The sequence below is a fragment of the Pristis pectinata genome, chromosome 4 (assembly GCF_009764475.1).
Source record: "Pristis pectinata isolate sPriPec2 chromosome 4, sPriPec2.1.pri, whole genome shotgun sequence".
In the NCBI taxonomy this organism is placed as follows: Eukaryota; Metazoa; Chordata; class Chondrichthyes; order Rhinopristiformes; family Pristidae; genus Pristis; species Pristis pectinata.
The window spans coordinates 29,002,478-29,015,489 of record NC_067408.1 but is presented as its reverse complement, the minus strand read 5'-3'; the positions used below and the strand labels follow the sequence as shown (position 1 = coordinate 29,015,489).

At 38.8% G+C, this 13,012-nt stretch overlaps 1 protein-coding gene across 1 annotated transcript; it reads left to right on the top strand.

Annotated features, from left to right (window-relative positions):
* Positions 1–209: 209 nt before the first annotated feature.
* On the top strand, positions 210–1,388 carry LOC127569283 (heterogeneous nuclear ribonucleoprotein A3-like). Its single transcript, XM_052013779.1, has one exon. The coding sequence runs from the start codon at positions 256–258 to the stop codon at positions 1,222–1,224; it is 969 nt and encodes a 322-aa protein (XP_051869739.1). The 5' UTR covers positions 210–255; the 3' UTR covers positions 1,225–1,388.
* Positions 1,389–13,012: the final 11,624 nt, after the last annotated feature.

Genomic DNA, 13,012 nt, shown 5'->3' with positions numbered 1-13,012 from the left:
GGGAGGCCAAGTGAACGTTACACTGAGGCAATCGGTCTGAATCCTGTGCTGTTCCTATTTCTGATGAGGACAATGGAACGGACGGGCTGATGAACTACAGCGCGGAATGGGGCTGGGGTTACCTAGCAGCCGGAGCTGGGCCAATCGGAGGCTCCCAGCTAGGGTGAAGTCACGCCCCCGCCGCCGCCATTTATATAGAGCTCATTAGGCAAGCAGTCAGTCTCCTGCAGTGTGTGGTGAAAGCGGCTGTACAACATGGCGAGGGAACAGCTCTGTAAGCTATTTGTTGGCGGGCTCAGCTTCGAAACGGTGGAAGGGAACCTCAGAAACCATTTCGAGCAGTGGGGCAAGCTAACTGACTGTGTTGTGGTGCAAGATACGATCACCAGGCGCCCCCGAGGCTTCGGGTTTGTCACGTATTCTTCGCCGAGCGAGGCGGATGCTGCAATGGCTGCTAGGCCTCATGTCTTAGATGGCCGCACGGTAGATCTGAAGCGAGCTGTGCCAAGGGAAGACTCGAACAAGCCGGGCTTCAACATGAAGGTAAAGAAGATCTTTGTGGGCGGCATAAAGGAAAACCTGGACGAGAACGATTTGCAGAGCTATTTCTCGGACTATGGTTTGATTGAAAAAGTGGATGTGATCTGTGACCGCGACACTGGCAAGAAAAGAGGCTTTGCCTTTGTGTACTTCGATGACCACGATTCTGTTGATAAAGCTGTTATCCAGAAGTACCACATGATTAATGGCTACCGGTGTGAAGTCAAGAAAGGGTTGTCGAAGGAAGAGATGCAGAGCGGAAGTAGACCTCGCGGTCGAGCTGGCAACTTTCCCCAAAGAAACGGTCGGAGTGATGGCAGTTTCGGAAATTCTGGCGGGTACGGGCCGCAAGGCGGCGGAGGAGGTGGCTACTACAATGATAGAGGAGGTCGAGGAGACCTCTACGGTGGTTATGGCGATGGGGGGTATTCCAGACGTGACCGTTCCTTTTCAGGAGGAAGTTATGGTGATCAAATTGGGAGCTATAGAGGCGGCGGTGGATACGATCGTGGTAATTTCCAGGATAACTATGATAACTTTGGGAGCTATTCCCCTGAGCCGTCCCACTATGGCCCCATGAGAGGCGGAGGCGGTATGGAGAAATATGCTGCTGGACCCTACAGGGGAGATTATGGTGTTAGCAGTAGAAGCAGAAACAGAGATTTTGGTGGATGTGCCTTTTAGTTTGTTCTTTTGTGTGTGAGGGGTGGGGGGGAAGGGTGAGGAGCTGGGGTTGATGATTTAAAAATAGGGGCTGCATAGCTACAAAATGTATACAAGTAATGCACACCAAGAAAACTGCATACTTTTGTTTTAACTTTTTTTCGTAATAAACTACATTGAATTTATCTCTTGTCTGTAGTGTCTCTTTCTGGGTAAAGTTTACCTGAAGATGAAGGTTTTAACCCTAGGATTCCTAAAACAGTTTATATGTAACTGTTTCCTTGATTGAAATCTAATTTTTTTCAAGATCCATTTGGAATACATGAATTTCTGGTCCTTTTGAGGAAAATTGTTTGGAGTGAGAGCAAGTGGAACCATTGAACATTGGATTCACAAGGAGAAATTAACAGTTTCTTAAACTTTCTGGAGAATATTTTTTTGGGGCACTTAGTTCCCTATGAGGTTCTAAAATCCATTTCATATTCTTGGAACATTTATCACTTCCATTTGGTAACATATCAGTTGAATGATATGAATTTTTTTGTCTTAAGGCATTGCCCTGGATACTTGTGAACTAATTACTCAGCATTCCCCCTGCTGATGTATTGAAGCTTTTACATGAAATGTGATGTTCTTGAAATCATGTATTTAAAATCTTTTTGCCTAAACTAGTCACTTCAGTATTGTGGGTCCGTAATTGTGCATGTGATTGGATAGCATTATTTATCTGCTACTGAAATACTTTTTCAATGTTTGTATGCTGGAAAATCCAAGGAAGATTGCCAGCTCACAGAATGTTCCCATCCTGTCAATTCTTTGTTTTACCTTTTTTCTTTCTCTTCCACCCCCCCCCACCCCAAACACCATCTGCCAACATAATTTCTTGGATGCCTGGAAATATCATTCACTTTGCTCATCTTTTGCTTTCCCCTTTAAGCCCCAAATCAGTGACATGAGCTATTTCTGGGAGGAGTGCTAGCAGTTTTCTCACAATTCAACCAAGAAGTTACTTGCAGGAATCCAGGCAGTATCTTTAATAATATTAGAGACATAACAATAGAACTTGAAACAGATTTTTAAAGCTTGGTGAGATCTACTTGACAGCTGTAATAAGTATCTTTTTTTCCTCTATCAATGCCCATCATTAGCAAGTTCAATCCCATGTTAGTTTATGTTGGCCAAAATTAAACATTCCTACCTATTCAACTGTTGGCACCTGCACTACAGAAAGGAGTTACCTCTTAAAATATGCTAATATTTGTATGTTCACACCATATCAGCTTGTCAATATCAAAATGCTGCATTTTAAGCATGAGGATAATTGTACACAGAAAATATCCAATAATAAAAGTGCTGATTCCACATCAGGAAGTATGTATGGAGAATCAGTAAGGCTCTTTTGCAAGCTTGACCTTTCTGCTTGCTATCATATGCACTGTTCATTTTATTAGGATTACTTTGAAACCAAGTCATTGAAGGAAGTTAACCAGGGGTAGTTAAACATGAATAATGTCCAAAATATATGGACACAGTTTGGAAAGAGATCATCTTCAAAACGTGTATTTGGTCCTTTGGAGCATTTGTGGACCTTTTGTCCTGATCTGGGAACATTATGTTCTTGTGTTCGAGATCATCAAGTTGGGTAAGTGTATAACTACTAAACCAGTTCTCAAGCCAATTAGGTTGACATTGTGGAGCAGAAAGTTAGTGTAGATGAAAGGCTGCAGCATGCTATGAATAGGAAACATTACAGGAGGTGAACTCGAGCAAAATCAAGATGCAAGAGAAGTTGGGCAAAATACAAAATGAAGGTAGGAGGTGAAAACATTTTTATCCTTTTCCTCCCAATTTAAGTACTCTAGTTGAATAACATATTTGGGTATTAAGATTTGTATATTTGTCACCTGTATATTGCTTCTCCACTTGTGCTCCAAGTACAGTAATGCAGCAGTTATCTTGTGTGCAGTAAGACAGCAGTGGAATAAGCGGACTTTGTTAGTTGTAGGAGAACTGCTGTTCTCATTCACATAGATTTTTAGGAAAATTAATGCAACTGATTTCGGGTAGAGAGTGAGAATATAGATGTGGATGGAAGGGTGATCAGTTTCTATTAAGGGTGTTCCAGAATGTTGAGCTTGGAATCCAGAAGTTGCCAATGATTAGTTGATGAATACAGTGCAAAAGAGATTGGAACTTCACAGTTCAAATAGAGGCATAGAATCTTTATCTACCCCAATGGTTTGGGAAATGGGTCTTCAACATGTCATCTTATCTATAGGGCAAGTTTGGTCAATTTAGACATTCATTCAATGTAAAGCACCTCTCAATTTTGTTGAAATGGCTTTGAATTTAAAAATGGACTCCACTAATGGCTTTGAGTGATGCACAGCAATCTAAACATCTTTGTGGTCCTTGTCTTGGCAAATGTAAGATTGCCTAATCTGTAAATTGTCAGAAAATACCAGCTGACCATAAACTTGTAGGTCTAGTTTGCTACAATTTTTTAGTTTGAGTGGGAATGGGCCCATGATTTTGCAGTGATGTTATCATATGTTGATGGGCTACAGAGAAATAAGGAGAATGGGACTGATGGGGTGGCTTTACTGGGAGCTGGCATGGATCTAATTGGCAGCCTTTTAGGTTGTGGTAGACTAGGAAGTAAGAATGTTCATGTACCTTTTGTTATACATGCTCCAATATGAATAATGTAGTTGAATGGAGAAATAGACAAGTCGCCATCAGTGATTACCTGCTGTTCTTACAGAATGCATTGTCTTAACCTTTTGTTCAACTAGCAGGAACAAATTGAGTATGTATCATTTCAACCATTGTTCTGTTTTACTGAATAAGATGTTTTTCTTTTATTGGTCTAAACCATAATTACTGAAACAGCCATCTCTGGCCCCTCGATTTTCAGGTTTGTAATTCTTTAATGTGAATATTTGAAAATGAGTTTTTAATTTTGAGTTTGGTGTCTAAGCTTTGACCTTGGATGTTCCAGTCTGTTTCAAAAAAAATGATTACTGTGTATTTTCTCCTTTTTGGAGAATTTGGGTGTATGAATCTTCAAATGCAAAATCTGAGCCAATGAGTGCACCTTTTTTGCTATGCATTGTGCTTTGCCTTGGTTTTTCCAGCATTTAAGAGGATAATTGTTTAAGATGTTGAGAATAATCTCCATTTATGGAGATTTGATATTTGAATTGCTTTCTGGAGGTCATTGCTACTACACAGTTAGCCAGTTTCTTTTTCAAAATGAAGTTGGTACTTTGCAATTAATCCCATGCTTTCCCTTCTAGGTCATTAATTGCACACTTCTCTCATAGCCCTAGAGCAGAACTGTGGGCTATTTTGGATCGTGAGCTTCTCAACACCTGTCATCATTGCTGTCTGCTGATCTGATAAAGGTGAGCATCTGCAGGGATGAATCTGTTCTTGCTATTGCTCACTCTATTGATGAGTGCTGTATAATATTCTGTTGCCAAATATATCCTGTCATTTGAAAGTGACCAACCAATCTCTTGCAACTTGAAGAACTGAAAGAAATAAGAAGGCAAAAGCAAAATTGTGAACTATTAGAGATTCTGACATCTGCTTGGATATCATTTGGCCAAACATCTTGGAAGAGATTTGATGAAAGATATTTAACTTATTCTATTGCTTTAATAGTGGAGGTGAAAGTAAAAGTGAAGCTAATAGCCCTGTCAAGGAGAGAGAGTTGAGGAAGCACTGTCCTGAAACTGTTGTAGAAGGTTATCATGGAAATGCTTGATGTGGTGAAAAAGAATCTGGTGGCAAGAAACCAGTATCTGTTGATGTATGATGATTTGATTTGTGCATTTTACTGATATCTGCAACCAATGCTATTATAAGAATACATCACTGAGCCAAAGGGGATCTTAACATGGGCTTAACACTTCTTAAAATTTGGGCAAAGGAGGTGATAGTCATATTACTATCTGTCAAAATGGATGGTCAGCAAATGGTTGATAACAAAGGCTGGTCTTGATATCAAATTGTCATGAGCATTAAAAGATCTTTTGGAAGAAGTGGCTGATAGAACTTGAAGAGCAGTGAACCCTAAAACCAACATACCACATTATTGAGTAACCTGACCAGACTTCTGTTTGTTTTGTCTGCTGCAAAATGTAGGAGGTGCACATTCCAGTTGTGGCAATTCTTTTAAAGCGTCAAATGGTAGTAATTTAACTGTAATTGCATGCAATAACAGCAAAATTTCTGATTAATGGAGTCATTTGCATAGTGTCTAATTCCTTGGGTCAAAGTATATGACAATCTGTGACAGTAATTGCACAAAAGGTGGTATCATCAAAGAAAGTTAAACATTGTGATGGAGAAACCAAACCATCAATCTAAATTTGTTACTACTATCATTGAGTGCCATCAAACATTAATGATTATATGCCAATGTTTCATTGCCTTGAGTTGCTTGTGACCCCTTGATCACTGTAACAATTCAGCTCCAGTATATGGAAATAGTGCTGCTTGTCACCAAATGTACATTAATTGATCAAGCATCTTACCAGACCAGTCAGCAAAGGAGAGAGAACAATTTCCAAATAGAATGAATCCTGAAGTGAATTGATATCTAATGGTGCCTGAAGATTGGAGACTGCAGTGTTTTTTTTCTTTAACCTGAATTCATGAGCACCATTAAGTGTTCATCTAATGCATATTTGGGGCTTTATCCCTTGGAGAGTTGTCCACTTTAAAATAGCACATGCCTGAAGAGAGGGAAGTGAATTAAGTAGGAAAACACCCACTATCGCTGCAGGTCTATTAACACTCCTGACAAAGGTACAGAACGTAAGTGTCTTTGCCAGTCAAGCTGTGGAAAGAAAAATCAGTTAATGTTTCGAGTTGACCTTTCTCTTTCTACAGATGTTGCTCAGCTTCAAGTTCTTCCAGGATTTCTGCTTTTTTCCAGATTCCAGCATCTACAGTTTTGTTTTCCATAACTAGTGTGTTGATCCATATTGTCTAACTCTGCAAAACATTTAGCTGTTATTATGGTCTTGACTCCTTCATTGCTTTTACTGAGTTTTGAGTAAGATATAGAAAGTTGTTTCTTGCTGGTCCTGTCTAACTTTTCTACGTAATTGCAATAGAAAAATAAATTGATGCACAATGTTCCATGTAATTAAAACTTTTTACTGTGTTACTGCAAGGAAAAGGCCAAAGAGCTTTATTAATGCCCTAACTTGGTTAATTGAGTTCATTTAGTAGCTACACAAAGGAGAGATCTAGAAAAGATGGTCATCTGGTTTGGCTATTGGTTATGATGCCTTAGATCTTCAACTGGGCAATTAGCTTCTTACAATATTACCCAAACCAGCAAACATTACTCTTTATTGGACAAGACTGCTTAAAAACATCAGAAGTGCTTTCAACATGTTCTTCAAAACTTCTGAAGCTTAACACAAGTATAGTTGTGGAAAAGAAGTTTGAGTTTACTTGCTACAGCTATCGTCTATCTTTCAAATAATTAACAATAAACTGTTTCTTGGTGATGTTAAGGCTCTTTAAACTCTGCTATAATTAAGAAATCTGTGCATTGATTAAATTACATTTCGTAACTGGGACTGTCTCCAAATTTTGCTTGATGATTGCCAAGACTTGGTTCTCCACTGAATGTCTGCGTGATGTTAGGATATTGCTGTGCGACAAGCCAGCCACAAGTTAAGGTGCTACCAAAAAGAGAAATCCAGAACTAGGCAATTCAGATCATGCATTTCAAAGTAAGTTCTAGGATAAGATGGAGTCCCCTGTAAGTGATGGCCATGAAAACCTTCCACGTGTATACAAAACGTGTAGCCTTCAAGCACTTTGGGATGGAGAGGGAAGAAAATGGTTCTGGGAATTGGGCCAAAGTAAATGCCTAGGGCTTTACTCTTTTGAGGGACCAGGTACACAACACTGCATTATTTTTGGCATGTAGATTATCACAAATTGAGTCAAAGCATTTTTGTTGCAGAAGTCAACTGAGTGATTGAAAGAAGTCCCCCAACTAGTTGTCTGCAAGCTGCTGGAAAAATAAGTAATACAACAACACATCCAAGGTCACATTTCTAAACTTTCAATGTTGGCTGTAACTAAAAAATATTAAACTCAGTAGATAAGCTATTTTTTAAAAATGTATCTCCATACTTGGTCACATTAGAAGGCTTATGACTGCTGCTCACCCATTAGTGGGGAGCAGGAAAGTATTAACAGGCCAACTTCTAATCTTACTCACAAGGTTGAAAGCAATGAGATTTTATTTTTTTTCCTGGATAAATTATTCCAAGGATGTAAGCCTGTGAATTTGAGCGTATTGTGGGAAATTATGAGCACAATCTTGAATACTTAGTCATACACAAGTCGTAGAAATTGTAGTAAGTCATCCAAATCTACATTTGAAGCCAATAATTTTCCTGTTTGGGGAACTGGCTAAGTTCTACCTAGTGGGGAAACCAGTGGATTTTGTTCATTGTTACTTGTTCTCAAGTGGTCTTTTGTTAATGATAATACTGCAAGACAATTGCGATGTGGTAACTTTGGCAATTATTTTCTGATTTGAGGATTAAGATTTAAAATGTGAAGTGACAGGATAATCTTCCCCCAAAGTTGGTCACATAGTAAGAGTCCACATGCTGGTGAATCTAAACTAACATAATTTAAAAGCTATTGGTAGCAATAAATTTATTGAAGTTGTAGGTTTCTGGATATTTTATGATGTACAATTGTACAATCACATTCAATTGATTTCCCAAGTTTGGGAATATAGGAATGTATTAGAAGAGACCTATGACCAGTAAGGAAGCCTAAAAACACCATTCTATTATTTGAACTAGTTGACTTGTTTTCTTTGAATCCACACTGGTTTTCCTGGTGATTCCAATCAAAGCCACATAAGTCATTTAAATGTAAACCATCTGGTTGCTCTAAATGTGCCACTGTGCCCACTTAGTTCTTGCACACTGTGCATTAGATATAAACTGTATTAATTAAACTTCCAAGGAGCCAACACTGGTTTCTTTTGTGACTCTTTATAACCAATGTGCCAAGGAAAAATAGAATAAAAATTTATTTTGGGTATTAGGCAGACTAATGGCTTTCCTATCTGTGGGTGGTGGTTTGGGGTTCCTATCCCATTTCAGGCATGCTGCATTGTCACAGAATAAATTGTTGTATTGATGCTCCCAATTGCCCCCTCAGTAAAGGATCCCATGACGATACTTCGAAAAGCAATAAAGTTTGCTCTGAGGTGCCAGCCATTTATCTCTCAACATAAAATTTGATCTGGTAATTTTAGTTTGTGGGAATTTGGTGTGTACTTATTGATTGCCACATTCCTCTATTTACAATGACAATGAAGCATTTTGAAATTATAATTAGCTGTTAGAATACTTGGGATATCTTGGAACTGCAAAAGCACATGCAATTCTTTTTATAATCAAACAGTGCTGGAAATGCTTAGTAGGTCAAGCAATATCTGTGGAGTGATAACTTTTTGGGTCAATGACCCTTTATAAGAACTGGAAAACTGAGAACAACAGCATGTTTTAATTTGGGAAGATGGAGAGAACAAAGTGTCTGTGATAGAACTGAGTACAAAGTTGTCTGGGTCCTTTCAGTGCTGAGTAGATAATACAATGAGTATTTTCATCCTTTATGTAATTGGAAAGGAAGATAATTGCTTTGAAATGTTAAAATTACCTGTCCTTTCAATTAATGTTTGCAAAAATCACAATGGTTGTTTATACTTTAGAATCACCAATAAAAATAGGGTGAAGTACATAAATCCAGCATGTTCCAGTTTGGTTTGTTTCCTCTATTTTGGGCTTTGTGGAAGTCTCAGGCATAGAATGGTCATAAATGAATTTATCCACTTATTCTCCTTGGTGTCATTGATACATTATTAACTTGCATCCAGAACAAAATTTAATGTAGACATTGGGTATTCAATGCCTACTTTCCCCCAAAAAAATCCACTATCAAATATCAGAATCAGGTTTATTATCACTGACTTGTATGTTGTGAAATTCATTGTTCTGTGGTAGCAGTACAGTGCAAAGACATCACTATAAATTAGTGCAAAAAAAGTGTTCATGGACTGATTAGGAAAATGGAGGGGAAGAAGCTGTTCCTAAATTGTTGAGTGTGGGTTTTCAGGCTCCTGCATCACCTCACCAATGGTGGTAATGAGAAGAGAGCATGTCCCAGATGCTGAGTGTCCTTGGTGATGGGTGCTGCTGCCTTGAGGTACCACATCTTGAAGATCCCCTCTGTTGGGGAGGGTTGTGCCTGTGATGGAGCTGGCTGAGTCTACAACCCTCTGCAGCCTCCTGCAATCCTGTGCATTGGAGCCTCCAGACCAGACTGTGGTGCAACCAGTCAATGGTCTCCACTGTACATACATAGAAATTTGCAAGAGTCTTTGATTATATGGAATTCAAGAAAACCAGAATCCACTTGGTTAATTTCTCCCAGAGATCAGTATTTAGAAGACAAGTTTTTTTTTTGAACCATTAGCAAATGTCTGAAGGCAAGTTAGGTTGTCTTTAAATGTCAGCTTTGTAATTATAACATTTTATAATATCTTAAATGTTCTTGTACACATTTCTGCACGTGTTGGCAGGTAAATTGAGATTCAACAAGCTCTTCAATTACAGTGGTAAACTACATGCAAGGTTTTCCTGTGTTTTGGATGTTGCAATTTTCACAACACAGCAGTTAATACTTTAATCAATTTCTATTTTTATTGGTATGTGCTCAGTAGGTCAGGCAGTATCTGTCAGGAAAAGCTAATGAGGGAATTTTTCAGAATGCAGAGACCTTGAACACTGGAATTGTAACCAGAACTCAAAGCTACTCTTACAAGAGTTGGTCAATAACCTTTCATTCATTTGCAAGTGTGGATATTGCTAGAAAGTCTCGCCATTATTGCCCATACCCAACTGCTCCTAATAAGTAATTATTTTCCTTTATTCTAATTAGCAAAGAGAAAGTTCTCAAATGGAAGAAGCTAATTTTATGAAGCTCAAATTGCATTTTGGCATGTTCTGTAAACAGTAACTGTTAGCTGCATGAGGCTTTCAAGGAAGATGGTGGTGGGTTTCTTGATGTGGCAAGGTAGCTTAGATACTGTTTGATAATGAGGGTTCATAATGTTCCCAGACATAAGGTTGGTATTCTCAAATTTGGAGCCCTGTGGCTATCAAGGATCAGAGTGTAAGGTAAAGGACAGCTTGTGTTCCACCAAGAGCTTGAAGCTGAAGGAAAGCCAAGAAATGTAAAGAAAGAACCTCTTCTGTAAAAGTTTGGTCAGCTAGAATATTGTCTAATTCTGGTTGCCACTGTTCAGAAAGGATGTGGCAGTTCTAGAGGGTGCAGGGATGAATGATTTTGGCTAGGAGGATAGACTAAAGGAACTTGTCACTTTATTATTGCGGATAGTTGGGGTTTATAGCTGTTAAATAAAAGGAATTTGTACCCATCAGTGGTCTGTTAAAGGACCAGAGGAGATGCTCCAAGTAATGGGCAAAAGATGGAGGGATGATTTGAGGATGTACATTAGTGTGGTGGAAATGGTCAATTTAAGCAGCCAAAAGAAAATTGGATAGGTGTGTGGGAAAATTTTTAGGGGTTGCAAGAAAAGCAGGGGAATGGATTGCTCCATGGAGAGCTGAGTTGAGTCTGTGCCAACTGGCCGCTTCCCAGCTTTGATTCTGTGACAGTGCAAGGAAAGAAGAGGTTATGAAATGAAATTTGCAGGTGATGTCAAAGGTAACCTAATTTATTAGAGAACAAAAACATGAATAAAAGAATAGTGCCTATAAGGTAGCCTTGGTCTGTGCATGGTGGCAGAAGATGTATGTAATACATATTCTGTCTGTCTTCATAGACATAGTAATTGTGAAACAGGATGGGGGAAAATCTTCTGCAAAAATTGCTAAACTTGGACAAAATGTAGAGAAGCAAGTGTGAGAATAAATGGCATGATGGTGCTGCAGATGGTGCAGCCATTTCACAGGTTTGATTCTGACCTGCGGTGTTATACATGGAGTTTGGACAATCTCACTGTAACCACTGAGGTTTCCTCCCACATCCCAAAGATGTGCTAGTTGATAAATGGGTTATTGTAAATTACCTCTGTGTAGGTGGCTGGTGGGAGAAATGGAAGGTGGTTAGGGTGGGTGTTGATGGACATGTGAAAATAGTTGCTGGAGAATGGGTGACTATGTTGACTCATCAATCCAGATTATGGGCTGAATGGTCTCCTTGACAAGGAAATGAGGGGGAAAAGTGTAGACTCTGGCCATTTTTTTCATTGTGCTCTGAGTATAGTGCTGGAAGATTTGACTACTGCTCTTTTAAAGAAAAAGATAATTCCACTCTTGTCTGCCCTAATCTTGGGTGGTGGGTAATATACTCAAAAAAAAACACCTTTAATTTAGAAAGGAACAAATTAATCATGAATTAAAAGGACTTTCTTGATTCAATAGTTTGGTTTGGTAACGAGGATTTTAAGAGTAGCACACTTTGTTAGCAAGGCTTTTGACAAGGTTTCACATGGTTGACTGGACATACTGGGATCCAAAGGAAAATAAGTTGTATCCAAAATTGGCTTGATGCCATCAAGCTAACTGCAGGTTGAACTTGTGGACTAGTGAAGTGAGCATAAAAGGAACAAATGAAATTCAATCCGGTGATTTATAAGATATATTTGAAGAGTACAAACAAGGTGTGAGATTCAAAATAAATGATGGGTTCCTGAACTAGAAAGGAACAGGGGCCTTAATGTGCTTCCAAATATTCCTGAAGGTAACAGAACAGATGATAAAGTTAGTATGGCAACAAAGGGCACAATATAAGTAATAAGATCATGCAAGAACTGCAAATATACAAATTGGATTGTCCAGCATACAATATACTATTCTGGCCACCACATTGCGGGAAAATGTGATAGGGACTTGAAAGTACAGGAGGCATGAGAATGTTGCCAGGGCTAGAGAATTTTGGTTGAGGAGAGATTGATTAGCAGCTACTCCTTTCTATGGAACAGGGAATGTAGAAAGATGTAGTGGAAGTGCATGAAGTGGAGAATAATGAATGTAGTAGACAGGAAGGATCAATTTCTTTGGCTGGAAAGGTTAAAAACCAACAGTTTAAATTTAAAGGATAGAAGATTTGGAGCAGAGTTGAGAAATTTGTTTCCCACCTGCAAGATTGTAGGTTTCTGGGAATCACTGGTGGTAGTTGAGTTGGTCAAGTCTCATCTTTTTAAAAATATTTATGGATAAGTACTTGTGCCACAACCTACAAAATTACAGACCAAGAGGTGGGAAATGTAATTAGGCTGGATAATTTGGTTGGTTTAAAGGCAAAAACCAGGTGACTGCTTTGTGCTAAATTTTTCATGTGATGGTATCTCTATGTTGGTGTTAAGCAGTTGTAGGGTTTTGCCCCAGCAACAAAGTTGTGCAGTGACTTGGAGTTTTAAGATAATGGATCTAATAGGGAGTTCTTGCTATGGAATACTCAGTCTGTCCTCTTGATCCACAGTATTTACATGGCTTTTTGAGTTCTAGTGAATGGTGACCACTCTTCACCAATGTTCAAGATATTTCTACTGGATTTATTGAATGTCAATAAGTTCACTACAAACCACAATGATGCTTAGGATCTCTTATTCAAGTTAATAACTGGTATTTGTTTTCCATGGAACTTATTGCCACTTATCAGTATTGGTCTGAATGTTCTGTTTGTGTGGTTATGGACTACTTCATTACTGAGGATCTCTGAA